The 20377-nt window shown below is 42.7% G+C and overlaps 1 protein-coding gene across 6 annotated transcripts in view; it reads left to right on the top strand.

The window, feature by feature from the left end:
* The window catches only part of ATXN7 (ataxin 7), a 138594-nt gene that overhangs the window by 99936 nt on the left and 18281 nt on the right, over positions 1-20377 (top strand). For 5 of the 6 annotated variants that reach the window (XM_034997197.1, XM_034997198.1, XM_034997199.1 and 2 more), the window contains 3 exons: positions 16648-16900; positions 18965-19224; positions 19900-19982. In XM_034997197.1, coding sequence (XP_034853088.1) covers positions 16648-16900; positions 18965-19224; positions 19900-19982 — 596 coding nt within the window. Of the gene's footprint in view, positions 1-3532; positions 5373-16647; positions 16901-18964; positions 19225-19899; positions 19983-20377 lie in introns of those variants that run through there. The other variant, XM_034997200.1, reaches the window with a different exon arrangement.

The raw sequence follows: 20377 nt of genomic DNA, 5'->3' as shown, positions 1-20377 counted from the left end.
ATCTATAGTCTCCTAGAGTCAAAAATAAACTCTGGAGTGAAATTTGTTTATTGCTTCTTATGCTTGATATTTTCAAAAGATTGTTAGAATTTCTAATACTGAAGATTTGTAGTGAGCTTTAGAATGTTAAAATATTGTTTCGCCAGAGTGGCTAATAGGCCTTTTTTCTGTGTGATTCTTAGTGTGTTCAGTTGTGCTACTTGAATCTCAGTCTGCTTAGCCAAACAAATGAAATGGGAGCCCTAATCAGGATATGCTTGTTTGATGTAATACCAGAATGTAATGCTGTCTAAATTTTTCTTCAGCTCCTTTCACATTGCATTTTTTAAGAACAAAAATTTGTTAAATTAGTTTCTTTATGGATTTTTTGAATGATGCATGAATATATTAAATATATAAACATCATATATTTTTATATATATACACAATCTCAAATACACTGTTTCACTTCAGCCTCCTTTTTTCTCATTTCATTGGCTCTTTCTCCCTACTCGCTGTCTCCAACTGTTAAGTCTTCTCTTTCTGTACACCATCTATGTAACTTGATACAATGTAGTACATAACTTAGTTTACATACTTCTGTATTTTTTCTCATACTAATAAATCTATATGAACACATATAATCCTATGTTTTATTAGTAGGGACTTTTGATCATAGTTTTATGAAAAATGGATTCTATTACGCACACTGCTTCTTTTCTACTCAGCAGTACCACATGGGAATTCATTCACAGGCCAGGATAACGCTAATCCCCCCTTTTTAATGGTTGCTTACTCTTCTAAGGTGTGGCTGGGCAGTAGCTTTCTCCTCGAAGTCCTCTTGTCTGTGGACATCACACTTATTTCCTGCTTTTTGCCTCCATGAACAAAGCTACAGTAGCCCTCCTGCTACAAACATCCTTAACTACTGGTGGCTTCGTTTCTGTGGGATTAGAGTCTCAGGAAGGGAATCCTGGGTCAGAAAGGATATTGATAGGCATTGTTAATAGCTGCTACTAGATTGTTTTCCACAAAGGCTGTAATACTTTATATCTACTAGGCATGTATGAAAGTATCACCATCAGGAGTAGGTGTTTTATTTATCTTTCTAAAATTCAGTTTCTTTTGCTAAAGCATCTTAAAGTGTTTTATACACACACACACACACACACACACACGATTGATTGTAATTTGACTTTGAACCAAGTCTCTGAAACAAGCACAAACTTTTTTTACCAGTGTTAGCACGTATCTTCTGAATTTGAGTAACATCGAATGATATGAGGCAAAGAGATCTTTCAAAATGAGCAATGAAAAAAAATATTCATTTAAGCAATCATAGGCAATTTTCCTGGCATCTGTGGGAAATTTCTATTCATCCTGCTTGGAATTTACCTTAGGAGAGAAATCTAGGTCTGCTAGGCTGGGATTCCTCTCTGCAAAATGTATAGGCTCCTAGAAGATAACAGTTTTGGGTGAACTTAATTGCAGGACCGATGATTTTAATCTGTTGTCAGTTTTATTTCTGATCTCATTATCCCCTTTGCATTTGGTGTGATTGGTCACCTTTTAACAGTGTTCACTTTGTGTATCAAATAATGACTGGACTGAGGTCAGACTGTGGTTAACACAAAGCCTCTGTAAATCAGGCCATGAGGTTATACTTACTTTATTGGCCTGCCTTTGAACAACTAGAACTGTTGAAAGGGGATACACACATGAAGTGTGGCCGAGCCCTGAAGAGCCATCCACCAAAAGATCAGATGATGCCAGCCCGAAGAAGGCTGCTTCATGATTAGCCCCCAACGTGAATTATCCCCATTTCTACTTCATCTCCCACCTCTCCTAATCCGGCGCGAGTACCTAATGAGCGCTGGGTAACAGCGTAGCAACATTCTTTGGTGAAGCTAATCTGATTCTGGATAGCAGGCTTCCAGGCCCACAGCTGAATGAATCGTTTGGTATTTCCAAGTTTGAAAATACTTTCTCCCCCTTTAAGTGTTCCTTGGCAGCAGGTGAGGAATGTTAAAGCTCCTGTAAGTGCCAATTAAGGCCAATTATAACTTGCCCGGCCTGCTGAGACACTCAAGTGGAGTCAGCGGAGACTTGCGCTCCTGTGAACCAGAGCACTGACTACCACCAGTGACATAGCACAGCCTTCCCCGCCCCCGCGGCCGGCAACGTGTTGGGGGCCCTGCTGAACGCCGAATGACACCGGCCGGCCTCTCCGGGATTTGATTTAGGAAATCCCAAGATTTGCTGGGGACGTCACTAATTTCGGCAATAGGCACCTCTTTGTCCTCTTCCCCCTTTCTTTGAAATGATGCCCACCATCTAACTTCTCCTTGATTCCACTCATAAGAGCTAACCTGTATGGGGCACTGAAGAGGTGCCAGGCTCCGCATTATGTGCATGACCTCCTTACTCCTCGCTGCAACCCAGCGGGAGGAGGCGGTCTTAGCACTTCCCAGGAGAGGACGCAGACCCTGAGGGACAGAAGGTTCTTGGCCTGGACTAGGCCGCACGACTGGAAGTGATGAGACTGCAGCGGGCTGGTTGCCCCCTCAGCCCAGGCCCTGGAGGCGCTGCCCTTCCTGGCGGCTGCTGGTATGCTCCTTTGCTGGGAGCAGGCCCATTCACCGAAGAATTTTTGTCAGCTCAGGACTCCCTTTGTGCACCAGAATAAAACTGATGAATGCACACCATCCACAACACAGCCGATACCTGCAATTTTTGGTCTGTAAGGCATGGATGTTATTCTATCAAAATGGTATTTTAGTCTGCAGTCTTTTTTTAGTCTGTAGTCTTTGAATTTTTTTTTCATAGGAAAAATGAAATGTGACCATGTCCCCAGACCTAGACACTTAAATATGAGCCATCATTGGGAAACTTAGTATCAAAATAAACTTCATTTGGATAGGATATCTGGAGCTGGTTTGTAGAAAACAGTAAGAATGCTGTCTGAGCAGAACAAAGTGGTATTTAAGTATTTGCTTAAACATTTTACTCGGGGCATTCAGGGAGGAGAATGTGTGTGTTTAAAAATTTAAAGCTTTATGCCCATTTTTTTTGTATTTGTATATATTCTTATTGTACAAAATTATATTTTTCTGACTTACACTGTCATTCATCCCTTTTTGGTTATAGATCTTAAAAATAAGTTTGAATTGCTTCTCTCGTTTATGCAATTGACCCTTGAAAAACATGGATTTGAGCTGTGCAGATTTTATCCATTTATCCGCAGAGCTTTTTCAGTAAATACAGTACAGTACTGTAAATGTATTTTCTTTTCCTTATAAGTTTCTTAATAACATTTTCTTTTCCCTGCTCATTTTAAGACTACAGTGTGTAATATGTATGACATAGAAAATATGTGTTAATTAGCTTTATGTTAACGGTAATGCTTCTCATCAGTAGGATGCTTTTCGTAGTTAAGTTTTTGGGGAGTCAAAAGGTAGACAGATTTTTCCACTGTGGGGTGTAGGGAGTCAGTTCCCCTAACCCCCACATTGTTCAAGGGTCAGCTGTTTGTGAAATTAAATATAGATGTGTATTTGTAGCAATTAAGAATGTTTGCTGAAACCCACCCTAGTTTTCATCAGAATTAGAGATAAGATTTGGTTCTCAGAACTCATGGATTGCCTGGGGTTTGTAAGGATTTTTTCCCCCTTTGCCCTACCGCCATCTACAAAAGGGAACATTAGAAAGTCAAGTCAAGCATTTGTGCTGGGAGCACAGCAAGGACTCTGGGGTCTGGCCTGACAGGTGCAGTGATGTGGAACTGAGGCTTAGTCTGAGAAAGGGTGTCTTATCTCAGTTTTGTCCTGTGGCTGATGACATCAAGGAGACTCCTCAGCTGCCCCTTGGGGAGGGTGGGTGGGTGCAGTGAACAATGCTAAGACCTGTTGCAATCAGGTAGGATAGCAGTGGAATTTTTTCTTCTAGCTTAAGAAGACCTTTGGTGAATTAACCTAAACTTCTTATTTTTGCTAAACTTTTGGAAGATTTTTCTCATCCTGGGCTTCTGAGACCTGATGCCCCTTACCTGGTGTTCTGGCATCTTCTAGGGATGACCATAGTTTTGCATTGTTTGAATGTGACTGTAAGAAGTCTGGGGGGAAAAAAAGTAGGTTTCAGAAAACCCTCTGGATCTTAATATTGCTGCCTTGGGTGGGATCTGAATGATTGCCATGAAATTAAAGCAGTGTGGCTACTATTCTTTTGTTTTAGAGTAAATTTAGAATTTGTGTCTGGTCTAGTAGAAACCATTTCCTACGACTCATGACTCTTTCCCACCCCTTCCAAGCCAAATCTTTTCCACACATGTAATTCATGACTTCTAGCCAAATATTCTCTGTGGGGTGATGGGATTCTGTAGAGGAATTTCCCCCCTCCTTTTGACATTTAAAAGTGTTCATTCTGAACTATCAGGCATCCGAGTCTATTTATGTGTGCAGCCTTTATCATCATAAAACTCAGATCAGTTGGCCATTTTTTTCCATGTCTATTTGACCGTAAGATTTGGGGATTGAGAATGGGGGGTGGGGGGTAGCTTTGTGGGGAGTATGATAGGACTGAGATAGGGAAACAGACCAGGAAGACACTTTATAAAGAGCCATCAGTGAGAGAAGTTTTTGGATTAAAAGTATAAAAGGTCCCAGCTTTAGTCAGTCATGTAATGATTGAACACCAAACTCTGGACGATCAGGTATATATTCTTCTGACATTAGATGCATTTTACAAAAATGCACAGAAAATTGGTTAAGATTTTTGTTACTGGATTTAGGAAGGAAAAGTAAGCTTCAGTATGACAAATTTTAATTATTTTTAAGTATAGATCATGGGGACTTAAAATGTTGAGAGAGGCTGCTGATTTTTATAGAAATGCATTAACTTTAAAACTTCTAGGTCTATGGAGGCTTAAAATGTAGGCTGTGTAATGAATCATGTAAGTTTTCTAATATACCTGGATGCAGCAGCATCCATTTCAAGGTATTCAGAAAAATCAGGATGTGAGTAAATTCACAGTTTAGCAGGTTAAATTCGTAAGTTCCATCTTCCCCAGTTTTGGCAAGTTGCCTCTCAAGTAGAAGGATTAATTTACACCAGCCAGGACGCCTTGTATGACCATATTAGATGAAATTAGACTCCACCCCTTGTTTTCTGTTGATCTGCCAGGACCTTTGTAATTCAAGTGCTTTTTACAGTAGTAGCAAATGTTACATAAGACCAAACATGGAGCATATTTGGAGTTGGTGGGCAGACCCAAGTCATGATGCAAGCTTGCAGTAGCAAGTGTGCAGTGAAGCACAACCAGATTATGTGAATGGAAGGTGACAAGAAGCCTCTCCAGAGCAGCCCTTCCTCCGCACGAGGGCTGAAAGCTGCACTGGGTAAGTTTTCCGAGGCAGTTTCCAGAGGCTGGGCTTGGCTCGGGGCCCAGTTGTGGATGAGCTTGCGGGAGGTGGGTTAGGTCTTTGCTCTCGTTACATGGAAGAGCTCGTGCAGGCCTCTTTCCTCCTGGCGTTTGGCCTTCTCTGCCAGCAAGCCCTGAGCTGTACGGTGCTCAAGTCGTGGAGGGAGTGAGCTCTGCAGAGCTAGTGGATCAGAGTGGGTAATCGCAACAAGGGGGATTAGCTGCCGCAAGCCGTTCGCAGGAGCCATTCTGAAATGTCATTTGAGTGGTCTGGACAAAGTTCAAACGCAGACAGGAGTCTAGTTTGTTATTAACTCCAACAAAATGCTGAGGTTTGCACCAAACAGTTCCCGTATCTCAAAACAGGGAAAGCATTAGTTACGCCGCTCTCTAAAAATGGAGGAACGCTGTGACACGCTTTAACTGTTTGTTTTTTATCTCACTTGTGGTAAGTGAGGTTTTGTGACAGGCAGTTCATAGTGTTTCCTGTAGAATGTGTTTGAAAGCTGTTTTGTCAGATACTTCAAATCCACAGCAAAGTTTCAAGCAGAACACTGTGTCAAGAGGAGAAACAACTTCAAAATATGAACAGTAGCCCTGGAAAGTCATTCAGTAACTTAAAGTGAGTGTATAAAAATTTAATCACATACTGACTGCCAGAAAGAATGATTTTTTTCGGTTATGTTATCAAGGGTGGCCAGTGCAGCTCAGCTGGTTGTGTTTGGCTGTGTTGGGAGTCTGTTCCCAAAGTTGCCCTGTCTCCTGCTTCTGTGGGTGAGCAGGGCGTGAGGTGACAGTGGCGTTCTTGACTTGTCCCTGGAGTCCCATTTCATGGCTTCTGCAGTAATGAGCTTGACCGGATGATTTTAATTGAGGTTGAAATTTAGCTACCAGTTTGAAGGGCTGTAAATATAGACAGATTTTAAACCTTTAATCAAATTGCTATTAATTCCCTAAAAATTTTTTTTTTTTTTAAACTCTCTCTCGTCAGGCAGTTTTAGTTTTGCTGTTTGTGGTTTCGTTTTTGAACATTGCTTTTGATGTTCATTAGGTGATAGCTCCATCCTGAAGGTGGGGCAGATACTATTTCTCTTTAAAAAAAAAAAAATGTGTGCTACAGATTCATTGAACACATTGGCATTGTTAAGTAATGAATCACCCATTCCTATTAACAGAGTGCTTAATGAAGGCTTTTGGGGCTGTGTTCTGAGTTTGAGGTTTTTGTCATTCCCGTGTTCACTGTTTGCTTCCCTCCCCCATTCAGAATAAAGTGAAATTAAAAGGATACAAAATTAGTGGGGAATAGCAATAAGGATGTGACTTAGACTCAGTGTAGCTCTTGGTGGCAGATGGTGCTGTCATTCCATTGCACCTTGGACTTGCTACTCCTTTTTGGCCTGGGAAGACAGTGTTCCCTGTGGGGATTCGTGCATAGCAGTTTTCATTTTAAAAAAACAAAACAAAAACAATGAAAAAGAGAACTCTAATTTAAATTTTACCAGGTTCCTTTAATTCAGTCTCTTCCTACACGCACGTGTGCACGGGTGTGTGTGTGTGTAAAATTTGGATTGGAGTGGGAAAGGCATACTTTGTTTTTTTTTTTTAAATTCCCTTTTTGCATTTTGATGATAGCCTTGTATCTTTCATTTGGGACATAGGCCCAAAATGTGATTACAGAGAAGCTTGGGTAAGGACTGAGTATGTTGATGATTGAACTGCACTTGGTATATAACAAATTGGAACACTAAACTTGAAATGATAAGTCACCGAACTGTAGGATGCTTCGTTCCCTAACCAGTGAAGGATTAAACCAGAAGTAGCCGGAGACGGGTCGATTTTTGGTTTTGGCTCTTTTTTCTTCTCACATGTTGATACCTGAGGAATGCAGATTTTTCAAGGCATTGATAACTGTGAGAGAGAGAGGGAGAGGGAGAGGGAGAGAGGAGCGAATCTGGGGGAAATGCTGTGCATCACTCGGTGAGATCATGTTTGTTTCAGGCAGGGTGATGGCTTGCTGTACTCTGCCAGCATCCTTTGGGTAACACTGTGCTTCCTGAGGACGGCAGAGCGAGGTCCTTAGGACTGTTAGCAGCATAGAAGTGTCAGCCAGCATGTCATTTGTGGCACGCCAGCCTGTAGTCAGAAACGGTGGCAGCAGAACTAGAGTTTGGTGGCTGTATTTTGCTCAAGGCAGCAGCAGCCTTTTCCCCAAAGGTACTTTCACTAAAAACATCTGTGCATGCCTGTTCGAGATCATGATGATAACCCTCAGCTCTGAGTCTGCACCTTGAACACAGTCGCAGAAGCATAGGAAGGGCCCCATCGGGAAATGAACTGGTCATTCAGACCATTCACTGTCCCTTAAAACAAGCTGTCTTATGACAGTGATTATGAAGAAATGATGTTATACTCACAGCCAAGGTGATCTCCTGTGATAACCATTCAGTGCCTCCTCTTTTTCTCTTTCATTTCATCTCCTCTAACAAAGTACTTGACTTTTTAAAAAAGTCATTGTAACAGTGTTTGCAGAGAGCTACAAGTTAAGATGGCAGGGGAGGAGTACCTCTAGTCAGTCAGTTAGGTTTTTCATATTTCTCACACACTTGAAAGCAGAGTACAGAAAGAACAGTCCCTCCCCATGGGAGGAATTCCTGGCAAGAGGATTATTTGAAGTTGCCATATTTCTGCTCCCTTCTTAGCAACATTATTTACAATCCATTCACGCCTGTCCCTTCCCCCACTGGAGTCGGAGTCGTTCTCCCTTGTAATCTGCCCTTTGTGATCTGTTCTCTTTCATGCAGCTAGTGTGAATGGGGATGCTGCAAGTGCGCACCCTGCCCAGAGACGGGGAAATGCCAAGAGACCCGGCATACTTTAGTGGGGCTTTTATTTCCGTCATAAAGCACTGACTTGAAGAGCTTGATAATTTGATGATAGACCTTTGGTGAAAAGTTGTTTCAAGTGGCCCAAGTGCTGTAAATGACTCTCTTTTCTGCACTTTCCCCTTATGTTTTAATTTAAAAGCACCTCTGCATTAGGGGGAGGAGAAATGCATTTGGCAGAAGTCGCAGTTGGAGACTAATTTGTTAGGGCAGCCAGTGTTGAAATCATCCTTTTCAATTAAATCTCTCTAGTGGAAATGATGCTGAGTGCTTTGTGGTAAAGACTTTTTCTTCCTCCCTGTTTTTCAGTGCCGTTTGTAACCCACCTAAGCATGCTTTTCTGAGGCTGCCTCCCAGCTCCAGTTTTGGCTAATTGTCCTTTGAGGCACTGCCTGTCAGAGGTCAGCTCTGGATTCCCCAACCTGAGGTTTGAATATTCCAGGGATAGTCTTATGGATTGGCTGTTTTTTTAGCTGTGGACTACACTAGGCTCTCTCTGGAGTAGTCTAATCGAGTGTCTGGGGATCCTAAAGAAGTTGGATCAAAGAAAAAGCAGATTGAGAATTAAAGAGAATATGCAAGGACAGAAAGTGGGGTAAGACCGTGTTTGCTGGTCAGACACATGAGCGTGCCTTTAGACAAGAAGAAGAAAACTTACAGGGAAAAGTTGACTGTGAAAGTAGTGAGAAGACATCATTAAATGCTTCATGTTCACATGCAGTGATTTCATGTCCACACTGTGAATTTAGATAGGATGCATGTATTTTTTTTAATAGTTATTAGGAACAAAATAGATAACTACTGTGTCAAACACAAAGTCATGGTTTCACCAATAATGCTTAGGAGAATGCTAAATTACATATGCCTAGTCAGCTGCTGAATTTTGAAAAGTATAGTAAGAAGATAATAATCTAGATAATGTATAGAAATGACGCAAGATCCGGAATGGGATTCAGCTTTGAATGTCAAAAGTCTAGGGAAAACCCTGATGTGGAGCAAAGGAGATGTGCAAGGAAGATGCTCTGAGAGTTGAAAAATGTTTATGTAGTCTTGATTTATAGTTCCTTGATCTTGGATGTTTTTTAAGGGTCATTCTTAGAAAGACGGCTGATGCCAATTGACACCTCCACGAGTCGTGTTTGGCAGCTTGAAAGTGAAGTATGATAGTTTGGGTTAATTGGGAGCTGGATAATAAGCACATTAGCGTTATTTTTCAACCTGGATGTTAAACAATTTAATAAGTTTTGTGAAAGGCCTGCTTAATGAATGATCCTAAGTTTCCAAACTGAGCCTTTTGTTACATGCAGTTATTACTTGCTATACCTGGCCAAACGATCCATACATGTGCATTTAACATTCTATAGCCATGTTACATTGATTTTTTTTTTTAAGATTTTATTTATTTATTTGACAGAGAGAGAGAACACAAGTAGGCAGAGCATCAGGCAGAGAGAGAGGGAGAAGCAGGCTCCCCGCTGGGCAGGGAGCCCGATGCGGGGCTCGATCCCAGGACCCTGGGATCATGACCTGAGCCGAAGGCAGACGTTTAACCGACTGAACCACCCAGGCGCCCCTACAACCTTGATTATTAAAAAATCCTTGCTTTCAAAGGGAGCAGTTGTAGAGTATTAGTGGGACGGGGCTGTCAGAGACCCCATGAAATCATACATTCCTTGAAGTGTGTGGATTGGTATTTTTCATAAGGCCTTTCTGTACAGAATACACACTCTTTGTGACCTTATCTGACCAAATCTATCCAAAAGTGTCGGTTTCATTTAGAGAAAAATTTGTGAGTTTTAGGAATCATTTCTTCAATAATTGGCCTAAAATTTCCACCTTTGGGTCTATAAAGCTGAATTTGAGACTTGATCTTCACTTTATTCCATTCCGTTCACCTGCAGTTCTTCCTGAGTGACTCATTTCTGTCAGAAAAATGAGCCAACTTTTTATTGATAAAATAGCTTGAATGAGCGTTCTTTTTGGTTGGTGTAAATTTACTCATTTTTAAATGAATTTTAAAAGTTGCTCCTCTGAGCTTTTAGGAGAAGAGCTTAGTCTCTTCCTGGACTGACATATGCACTAGATATGCAGCCTACACCTGTCCCCCACCAGAGAAGATAAAGTGGATTAAGTTTATTAGTAAGTGATTTCTGCCTCCTTCCATAAGCAGCACACCTTTCTCACAAGTCTGCAACTGGCGTTAGCTGAATTAACAGGGGCGTTTGTCTTGGTGCCTGCTGAGTTCCCGGTGCCTGGTCCATAATCGTCCCTGCGCTGTGGGGTCTAAAACTCTCCCATCGTTTAATCCCCAATAGCCCTGCAGGGTAGGCATGACAGGTGAAGAGGCTGCCAAGGTGGGTGGAATCAGGTTGCTGTCCAGCGATACCCATCTGGTAAGTGGCAGAGCAAGGTTTTGAACCCATCTGTCTCTTGATTCCAAAGTTCTTGTCCTTTCAGGGAATCTATAAAAAAAGGATTCTTTATTTTTATTTGGATTCTATTCAGGCTGGTTAGTTACTTAGCCCATATCAAGACTGTGCCTGACAGCCCTGAGCCCCTGCTGGAAAGGCGACCATGACCTACCAGAGACCAGAGAGTGACAAGAAGCATGCATTGTATTGGTCCGGGGCGGGGGGGGGGGGGGGGGGGGGCAGCCTAATCCTATAGAACAGGTATTTGCTGCCCCTCCTGATGGTTCTTAGTAAAACAGGCTTATCTGGGAACTTGGTAAAATGTTTCTTTTTAGCCAGAAAGACCGCCCTGCCTGATACTTTCTATCAAAATTTACTCTTCAAACCATCTCTGATGGCTTAAAACTCTCCTGAGCAAAAAAGAATAAAGCTACACTGGCTGACATGCATAGCTAATCTTTAGGATAGCAACTTGCAAAATGGAAAGATGAAATCCACAAGAACCTGGGTTTCCCTTAAACGGATTCTGGATCCTTATCCTGAGTTCACTAAAATTGTGTCTCGACCTTGTGTGTTTAGCCTCTGCAGCCTTTTTTTCTGGCAGTTAGCCTCTTTTTGCTGAGCACCTGGGAAGATGGGTTTTCTACTGTTTTATGTCCCAACCCTCACCGTCACCCCTCTCTTCTGCCTGCCCTTGGACCACATATTATGGCTTGCTAATAACACCACTTAAGAGCAGGTGGATTATAGTGTGGTCCAGCCTGGGTGCTAGAGTCAACCTGCCTGGGATTGTATCCCAACTATGCCTCTTAACTAGTTGGGTGATGTTGGGCAACTATCATGAGTCCTTTAAAGCCTTGGCTTCCTTATCTGGAAGTGGGGATCATAACAGTATCTGCTTTGTACAAAGATGGTCAGGACTGAATGAGATAACCTCTGTAAATTACGCAGCATGGTGCCTGACACGTGGTTTCTGCCCAGTAAACAGTGGCTACTATTGTTGATGTTGCTGAAGGTGAGACTTCTAATCAGTCAGTTGTTTGAGTTATAAAACATTAATAAAAGAGCCCTGAGCAAAAATAAGTTTGTGAAGTAGTCCTAGTAGCTCTTAGGTGCTGTTGCCTGCTCTTACATGATGACCGCTGAGAATGGGACCAATTGACTCCTTGCTCATAAACGGTAATATGCCTTGCTGTAGTCTGGCATGTGTGAGACTGAGGCTAGCGCACCATAGGAAATGCCCCTGTTTTTTTAAAGTATAATCAAGTAAACCATAGTTATTGTAGAAAAATAAAACAATATACAAAATTTTTCAAAAAATAGACACTAATCCCAGGGAAAACTGCTTAAAATTTGACATACATCCTTGTAGACTTTTTTTTTTTTCCCCAGCATGAATGGTTTGAAGTTACAATTTGCTTTGACAGCCTTTTAGGTTTGTGTCCTAACTTTGACACTTCTGCATATAAATTATTTTTAGTTATTTTCAAAACAGTATTTATTTATGACTTAAAAATATCTAATGATGTGCTTTGAACTTCTATTTGGTTTGTACCTGGGTGTCAACACGTACATACATATATTTTTAAACCTCTGCATGAATCCCAGATTGCAAGCTCAGTATACTTGGTTGCTTTCCATTTTGGAAGACTTAAAGAGAGCTGTCCTCTACCTTACCCTTCCCAATATCCTACCACTGCGTTCAGTGGTAGCACACGTTCAAGCCACAAGGGGAAAAAGCCCAATGCATCTATCTCTTGTATGCTGGCACATAGTCTCTTTCTCTCTCCTTCCCCCCTCCCTCTTTACCTGTACCTCTTTCTCCACATCTGTCTGTCTGCCCTGTTTAGCCCAAACCCCCAATACCACTGCCGCCGCTTCTCCCCCTGCCCCTGGCCTCCACTCACCCATGCCTGTCGGTTGATCTGGGTCTCTGCTCTGTGTTTCCCTGTGTCTATATTTGTCTATCTGTTGGTCTGCCTGATTATCTCTCCCTCTTGCTGGAGCCATTCAAAGTGCCTTCCTCATTCAGGGACAACAGAGTGTGCTTTCTCTGAGCTGGTGCCAGACCCTGGAGAGAGGAGTGCTTTGAAAACTCAACTTGGACTCCTTACCAAACCACACTGCAGTCAAGCTTAGCATCTGGCCACCAGTTTGCCCACTTAATATAAGGTCCCTAACCCTACCCATAACTTGCCCATTTCTCTTTTGATCTAAGAACACTTTTTTTTTTTAAGCTGGAAGCCCAGTTTAAAATCTTATGAAAAATAAAGGCCCACAGTGAAAGGATGAGGAGAGTCCAACTCAGCTGTAATTAAATTTGTTTTTTCCTCTTTGCTTTCTCGCAGAGGGTAAGCCAGACACCGCCCTTCCCAGAGAATATGTTACCAGACCATGAGGTGAAGGAACAGCTTAATTCAGCAGCATGACAAGGATTTGAGCTGGCACTTGTCAGCCAGAACCTGTTACACGCGTACTCACACACACATCACACGAGTGTGTCTCAAGTTTTAGTGAATGAAGGAAATTCACGTGACTGCCATTCTTAGTTTCTAAGTAGCTTTTATTATTGAGGTAGGAAATACGATTTTTTTGAAATGTTATTGATGTATCAGCTGACTTCTAATGTTAGGAAGCTTTGAGGCCTGATTTTTCTAGTGCAAAATCCCATATCAAGAGTTAATAGACTAGAAAAGAAGTGTTAGCTGAAGAAAATGGCAGCAGTGGACTATGATGGGAGTAGAGAATTAAAAGGACAAGCTTGAAGTTACAGTCAATTCTGCTGTCACACAGCATGCATTCCTAAGAAATTACTGTGTTGTGCAAAATCGTGTAATACAATCTACGTGAGACTCATTGGGAAAATGGGATTATGGGCACAACACTCAAAACTTTATTAGTGATACAAAAAAGATAGGAACCTAACAAAAATGGTAGCACAGTTTTACATGGATTAAATGGTTAAGAGTAGGTAAATAGAAGAAAACGACCTGACATTTGCTTCCGGAAGTAGGTGTTGGAAGGGCTGCGGCTTATGAGCCCTTGTGAAGTAGTGGACAGAGGTTATCTGAGATTGAGGGAAAGTTGTGGCACCGGCTGTGCATGGGTACGGCTCCTCACATCCATGGTGGCCTGGGGTGGATGGTGGGTGTTTGGGGGGAGGGGTGTGTTTTGTGTGCGCCCACGTGGCTCGGTTTAGCCAGGTGTAATTTTCTGCATTGACGTAGTGCTCTTTGCAGATGAAATCTTGCAAAAGCAAGTGCAATATTTCATTATGCTCAATTCGTTCCTTAGTGTATCAGTGACTTTAAAATAAATTTACTTTCTCAAAACAAGCATTACAACCAAAACTGTATTGAATTAGATTGAGAATTTTATTTACATCATTTGATGATCAAGAGAAAAGGCATCACATTTACTCTAAGACACTTGCTTGAGAATTCTGATCCCCAGAGAATAGTAAAAAGAGTGTACTTTGTTAAAGTAAAGTTGTAGTTGGGGTTTTTCTCCCTCTTCCTAGCAGAAACATGGTATTATCCCTTTAGTACGCTTCTACTGGAAGTGTACAAGATTGCTGTGGATGAACTTGGAGGAATATTTTAATATTTATTTTAACATATGTCAGAAAATGTATATAACAAGCTTATCAAAACCTATTTTGTAGATACTGTTGTTTGGAGAAATAGCTCTCAATTGAGGGTGGTATTGTGCTTCACATTGGGTGATGTAAAAATGGACTGGAAGGTAGTTTCAGGTTGCCCCTGGCAGAGGGACACTGCTGGTGATTAAGGGATAGGGGGCAAGACCTCTAATCATCCTGAAATCCTGTACAAGAATTGTTCTGTCTGAAACACCAGTGATGCCCCCCTGAGAGAGACCGGTTAATCTTGGCTGAGGAGAAGGATGGAACAGTAGAGTTGATCATTTAAATAAAAATGTTGAGCAAAAAAGAGCATTTTATGTGGCTTTGGTAAGAATGATGAAAATAGTTTGCAGTTGATGGAAGTCTGGAAAGCACTGGTTGAGAACAGGTAGTAGCAGTGAGCTTTACTTATTAGATACAGAGAGCCATGGCCCAGGCCGTGTTCTCAGTGCTCTACAGATGTTAACTTACTCAGCCATGTCTAATGGTTCTGGAGGATTAGCCTAGTATGAGGAAGGCTCTCAACCTTGACTGCACAGTGGAATCACACAGGGGCGCTTATAAAAGTCTGGAAGCCCAGACCACATCCCAAACCAGTTAAATCAGAATCTCGGAGGCTGGGACTCAGTATTTTTTAAGCCCATTATGTTACGCCAGTGTGTGGCCAGGGTTGAAAACCATTGGTCTAAGGCCATTTGACAGTCACTCCTCCTCCTCACAAGAAAAGCTGTACCAGTAGTTGCAAATGTTAATTGAAGGTCTGCTCTGTGCCATGCCTCAGAGGGGCAGAGATGACCCAGACAGGAAGCTTCACCATCCAAGGGAGGAGGCAGAACTGGAAACCGATTTTTACAGTTCTGGCTGACAAGTGCTGGTGCTTGGAAGGATCTTCAAACAGTGTTTGGGGATCACAGAGGAGAGAGAAACTAAATTGGGGGGGGACGACACCTCTCGGGTGCCAAATTTGGAAAATTATTAAACTTAAGTTATTTTAATTTTCCCTCTCATACACACAACTTTCATTAGAGGGAAAAAAAAAATCAACAGGCACTTAAAAATCACTATCGGTTTAGCCATCCTAACTTGGTTGTGGCCCTTGTGTGGTCCAGTTGGGCAACTGGAATTTTGTCTGTAAAATAGGTTCTTAAGTACTGCATAAAGCGTCATTGAACTAATGGCCTCCTGGGAATAAGTCATCTCAGCTTCCCAGAGAGCCTCAGGACTGGTATAAATGACCTTTAGAAATAAACCATTTGTGTGATGCTTATAATCATTGATTCTAGTTTGCTTAATTTTTAAAATATTCATATAGCTTCTGTATTGTGATAAGTAAATATTGGATCCCATGTATTTTAAAACGTAGAGTTAAGCCATGTGTCATTTTAAATTGCAAGTTTAATTGAGGACACTCACTAAGCTACCATCATAAGGTACTTAAGTAGATAAAGTTACTAAATAATTTACTTGTTTCAGATAGTAGCATTCTTCAACAGCTCTCAATTTATTTAGTATGGATTGCCTTATGCCAAGAAAACCTGATTCTCCGGTGGGTAGACTTATTTTCAGTTAAACCCTGTGTAGTCTGTATTTAACCATGAATTACTTCCTGGTTTAAAAAACAGGCGTAGCTATTTGTGGTATTTTTGTCTTGCGCCTTTGGCATCTTAGTGGTGTGAACCAGAGCTATGCCATCTGTAGTTGAGTGAGATTATTAAAAAAAAAAAAAAAAAAGGAAGGGAGGGAAGTGATTCACTGGAAAATTGCAGAACAGATTATTAAAGAAGGATAAGATAACCCTTGAAACATTCTTATTTGGTGTCATATGCTGGTGGGTAGTGACAAAAAAAAAAAAGGTACAACTTGTTTCTTAACATTTTGCAATTCTGAAAATTGGAAAGATACTATGCTAGCAAGGAAGAAAGAAATCCATGCAGTGTCAATTAGTACAGCTCTGCAGATGAATGAATAATTTGCCTCTCCCAACTGCAAGTTGGAGTGAGGTTCATTTCTAGCCTGCAAAACCAAATATTCTCAGGTTTAGAATGGCTGTTTAATTTCCTAATGGCTATCTATGTATGATAAACCGCTTTATGCTGAGATGTTTCCGAAGCAGAAGGACCAGTTCCTAGAATCCTAAATAAGTCTGTGGGGCCTAGATAAGCCATTTCTGAAAGCTGCTGAGTTAAATATATTTTCACTTAGTGACGCATATTTGAACCTAAATGTGTTGATTTCAGGGGACTCTTCCAGGATTCCATTGGAGACTTGCCTGAAACCATGTCTTTTTTTTTTTTTTCTTCCTGTTTTCCTTTTCAGAAAGAAGACATAGCTCGTCCAGCAAGCCTTCTTCGGCCGTTCCTCCCACTTCAGTATTTTCCTTCTTCCCTTCTCTGTCCAAAAGCAAAGGAGGCAGCGGGAGTGGAAGCAGCCGCTCTTCCGGTGGAGGTGTCCTAAGCGCATCCTCATTAAGTTCCAAGTTGCTGAAATCACCCAAAGAGAAATTCCAGCTCAGGGGGAACACCAGGCCAATGCATCCCATTCAGCAAAGTAGAGTCCCCCATGGTAGAATGTGAGTATGGCCATCCAAGAGCGTTCTCAAAGCTTCCCTGCTGCAAGTGGAGCTGTGTACTCCAGTGGCATCTGAGAGTGCTGTGGATAATGGGGGAGAGAGGCTGCTTTTGGGGGGGGGGGGGAGGCAAATAGATGTTGTTTCTTTTTGTCTCCCTATCCTATTTGGGGAGGCTTTACAGAATAGTAATAATAAGGTTAATAATACTGATACTTTATTGTGGGCCAGCTACGGAAACTTGGCTCTCTCTGTGTCCTGTCATTTGATTATCACAACAATCCTATGAAGCAGGTCTTGTTGTTATCCCCATTTTGCAGATAAGGAGAAGGAAACATAATAAGGTCGAGGAGCGTTAGCCAAGGAGCACTCCCGTCAGACAGGCCTGGGTTCACACGCCCCTTCTGTCACTTCCTAACTGCAGGGCTTTGAGCGAGGCACCGTTTCTCTCTCAGTGTGAGAATAACAGCCACGGTGCAGAGTTCCTGGGAGGAGTAGAATTAACATGGTAGGGTCAAGCACCTGGCCTAGTGTCTGGCCCACAGGAGACAGTAAATGAAGGGACACTGGTGCTTCTGCTGCTGCCATTGATAACAGTGGGAATAAAAAGGTGAGGTGATTCCTAGATGCTGTGCCAGGATTTTCTGGAGCCTGCAGAGCAGTAGGGAAACAATGCTTCCTCCCCCACAGTCTTGGGTCCCCATCACAGTAGTGACAGGGGAAGACTGGAAGAAGTTCCCACTGCCAGGCAAGGCTTTGGCATGTTTGCACAGTGGGTCTGGAGGCTGCCAGGCTCCTTGTGGTCATGTGAGGGAGCAGCCCAAGTGCTCCGCAGAAACCTATCATGGCAGCCCTCGGCCCTGGTGGTGGGTGGCTTTTCCCTGGCCTGCCTCCCTTTTGGAGGGTACGCCCTGCATCTCCGTCCCAAGGTCTGATAACCTGGTTAATCTCAGGGCAGCGTCTCACACCTGCTACTGCTCGAGGACCTTGCCAGCTGGGAGAGGCCATGGCTTCTTGCAGCACCTCTGCTGCTGTCGGGCTCTTCCAGGTACAGCTGTTCGGTGCTGTTTGTCCTGGTTGCTGAGCCCCCAGCCTCTGCTCATCTGTCAGGAGTACAAGTACGGCAAGCTTGGCTTCCGTTCCTGGACCTGTCTGAAAGCCAAAGAAAATGCCAGTGCTGTGCATAAGTCACTTGCCAGCTTAGCAGCTGCTGGAGCACTGACTTCATTGAACGAAGTTTACAAAACCTCATCAATCCACATCTTCTTTATTTGGACAGAGCTGGGCTTTAGAGGCGGACCAGGCCGACTGTTAGCTTTGTACCAACATTTGCTACCCGAATGATAACGTAAGATTCCCAGAAAACGCAGTTCTTTATTAGTGGCCCAGGTGTTCGGGGCTCACCAGCTGTGTGCCAGACACTTGACTTCTGCGCTCTTATTATAGAAACTCAGAGACTGGAGAATTAGCACTTCAGTGACACATCACACAACTAATTAAACATCCGTCTCCTTCATTGACGGGGCAAAAAGCCTCTTCTCGGAGATACGGTTAGGCTCATTTGAATTCTTGCATGTCCACAGAGACGTTTCTTGGACATATTCTCTAATTCTAATTATTCTTTCCTCTGTTCACTCACTTTACTTAATTTTGATGAATGCTTTCTTAAAAATGATAGTTCTCAAAAGATATTCTCTAAAGGTTTTGCAGGTAGTCTTTGGTCCCTTTAGACCTTTTTATGTTCTGCTTCTTGCAGGAATTGAGTTGGGTATCAGGTGTAGGTCTCCCATAGCCTCATGTGTAAGATTGTCCTGGATGATGAAAGACCAGGTAAATCCGACGGTCCACTGGAGCTTTTTGCTTCACCAGGAGGGCTTAGAGACTGAATCATCATGAATCTTCCTGAGTTGTCCGGGTAGTCCCAACACATTTTCATAAGTTTCCTTTGGGGCCCTAGCTCAGTGCAGTGCATGGGTAAATGGAGGCTCTGCCCTCTGCCCTCTAGTTCCCCACTTCCTTGGGGCTATGGGACCCTCAGTGGCTGATGTTCTGCTCCCCCTCTGACAGCATGACGCCCTCTGTCAAAGTGGAAAAGATTCATCCGAAGATGGATGGCACACTACTGAAATCTGCGGTGGGGCCCACCTGTCCTGCTACTGTGAGTTCCTCAGTCAAGCCTGGCCTTAACTGCTCCTCAATACCAAAGCCAACCTTGCCTTCACCTGGACAGATTCTGAATGGCAAAGGGCTTCCTGCACCATCCACTCTGGAAAAGAAGTCTGAAGATAATTCCAATAACAGGAAATTTTTAAATAAGAGATTATCAGGTAACTTCACATTTTTTGTCTTAATGTTCTCTGTTTATTAATTGGGCATTCATGAGGGAGCAGATGGGCTGCTATCTGTCAGTCCTCTCTTTAAGACTGGTCAGCTTCGGGCGCCTGGGTGGCTCAGTCATTAAGCGTCTGCCTTCGGCTCAGATCATGATCCCAGGGTCCTGGGATCGAGCCCCATGTCAGGCTCCCTGCTCAGCGGGAAGCCTGCTTCTCCCTCTCCCACTCCCCCTGCTTGTGTTCCTTCTCTCACTCTCTTTCTGTCAAATAAATAAATAAAATATTAAAAAAAAAAAGACTGGTCAGCTTCAGCTTTAGGAGGAAGTTCCTTAAGTACAATGTCTGTTCTCTTCACTCTTGCTTTTAAAAGTACATGAGTCTGTAGGTGCTGTAAAACTAGCTTTCTCGGGGTGTCTTTGTGAATGGAGTGGTGTGGTAGTGCTGACTTGCACACTCTCTTTCCTGTCAAGTGATGGCGATAGTCCCCTGCTCTCTTTGTGGTGTCCGCTGCTTTGCAGGGCTCACGTGTTGTAGAGTTTATACTTATTGATGATGTCGTAGATTTTATTCAAGTTATAATTTGTCTGTTTTGAGATTGCTCCTTTTGTTTTCAAAATAAAGGAAGGAATGTTTGGTGAGCCCATGGTAATGTCTGTGTGCTTTTGACAGAAAGAGAGTTTGACCCTGACATCCACTGCGGGGTCATCGACCTCGACACCAAGAAGCCCTGCACCCGCTCTTTGACATGCAAGGTAGGTGGCCTCCTGGACGGGACTGGAAACTCTCCGGTAAGCACAAGGAGCTGGGGTCCGTGGCATGGCCCCTCAAGTCACTTGAACCTGGAGGGGATCTGATCTGTGCATTGTTCTGAGGGATTGTAAACGAGGGGATGGCTGGGCTTGGATGAAGAATGCCTGCAGTTCAGAAAATGTGATATCTTCTCTGATAAGCTGCAATCGTAAGAGGCATTTTGCCCCCAGTGAGCTTCCAGTGTCATACCCAGGGGAATAGTGTTCTTTCCTAATCAGTCTGTTATTTTCAAAGACTGTTAGTATTTCTGCAGAGAAATTTAATGTGAGAGGCTACCCTTTACTGTGGTTTAAATTGTATGGACTTAAAACAAGTCCAGAAATTTCCTTTGCCTATG

The sequence above is a fragment of the Mirounga leonina genome, unplaced genomic scaffold, assembly GCF_011800145.1.
Source record: "Mirounga leonina isolate KUSES-001 unplaced genomic scaffold, KU_Mleo_1.0 Mir_94, whole genome shotgun sequence".
Classification (NCBI taxonomy): domain Eukaryota; kingdom Metazoa; phylum Chordata; class Mammalia; order Carnivora; family Phocidae; genus Mirounga; species Mirounga leonina.
This window is presented reverse-complemented; position numbering and strand designations above follow the sequence as displayed.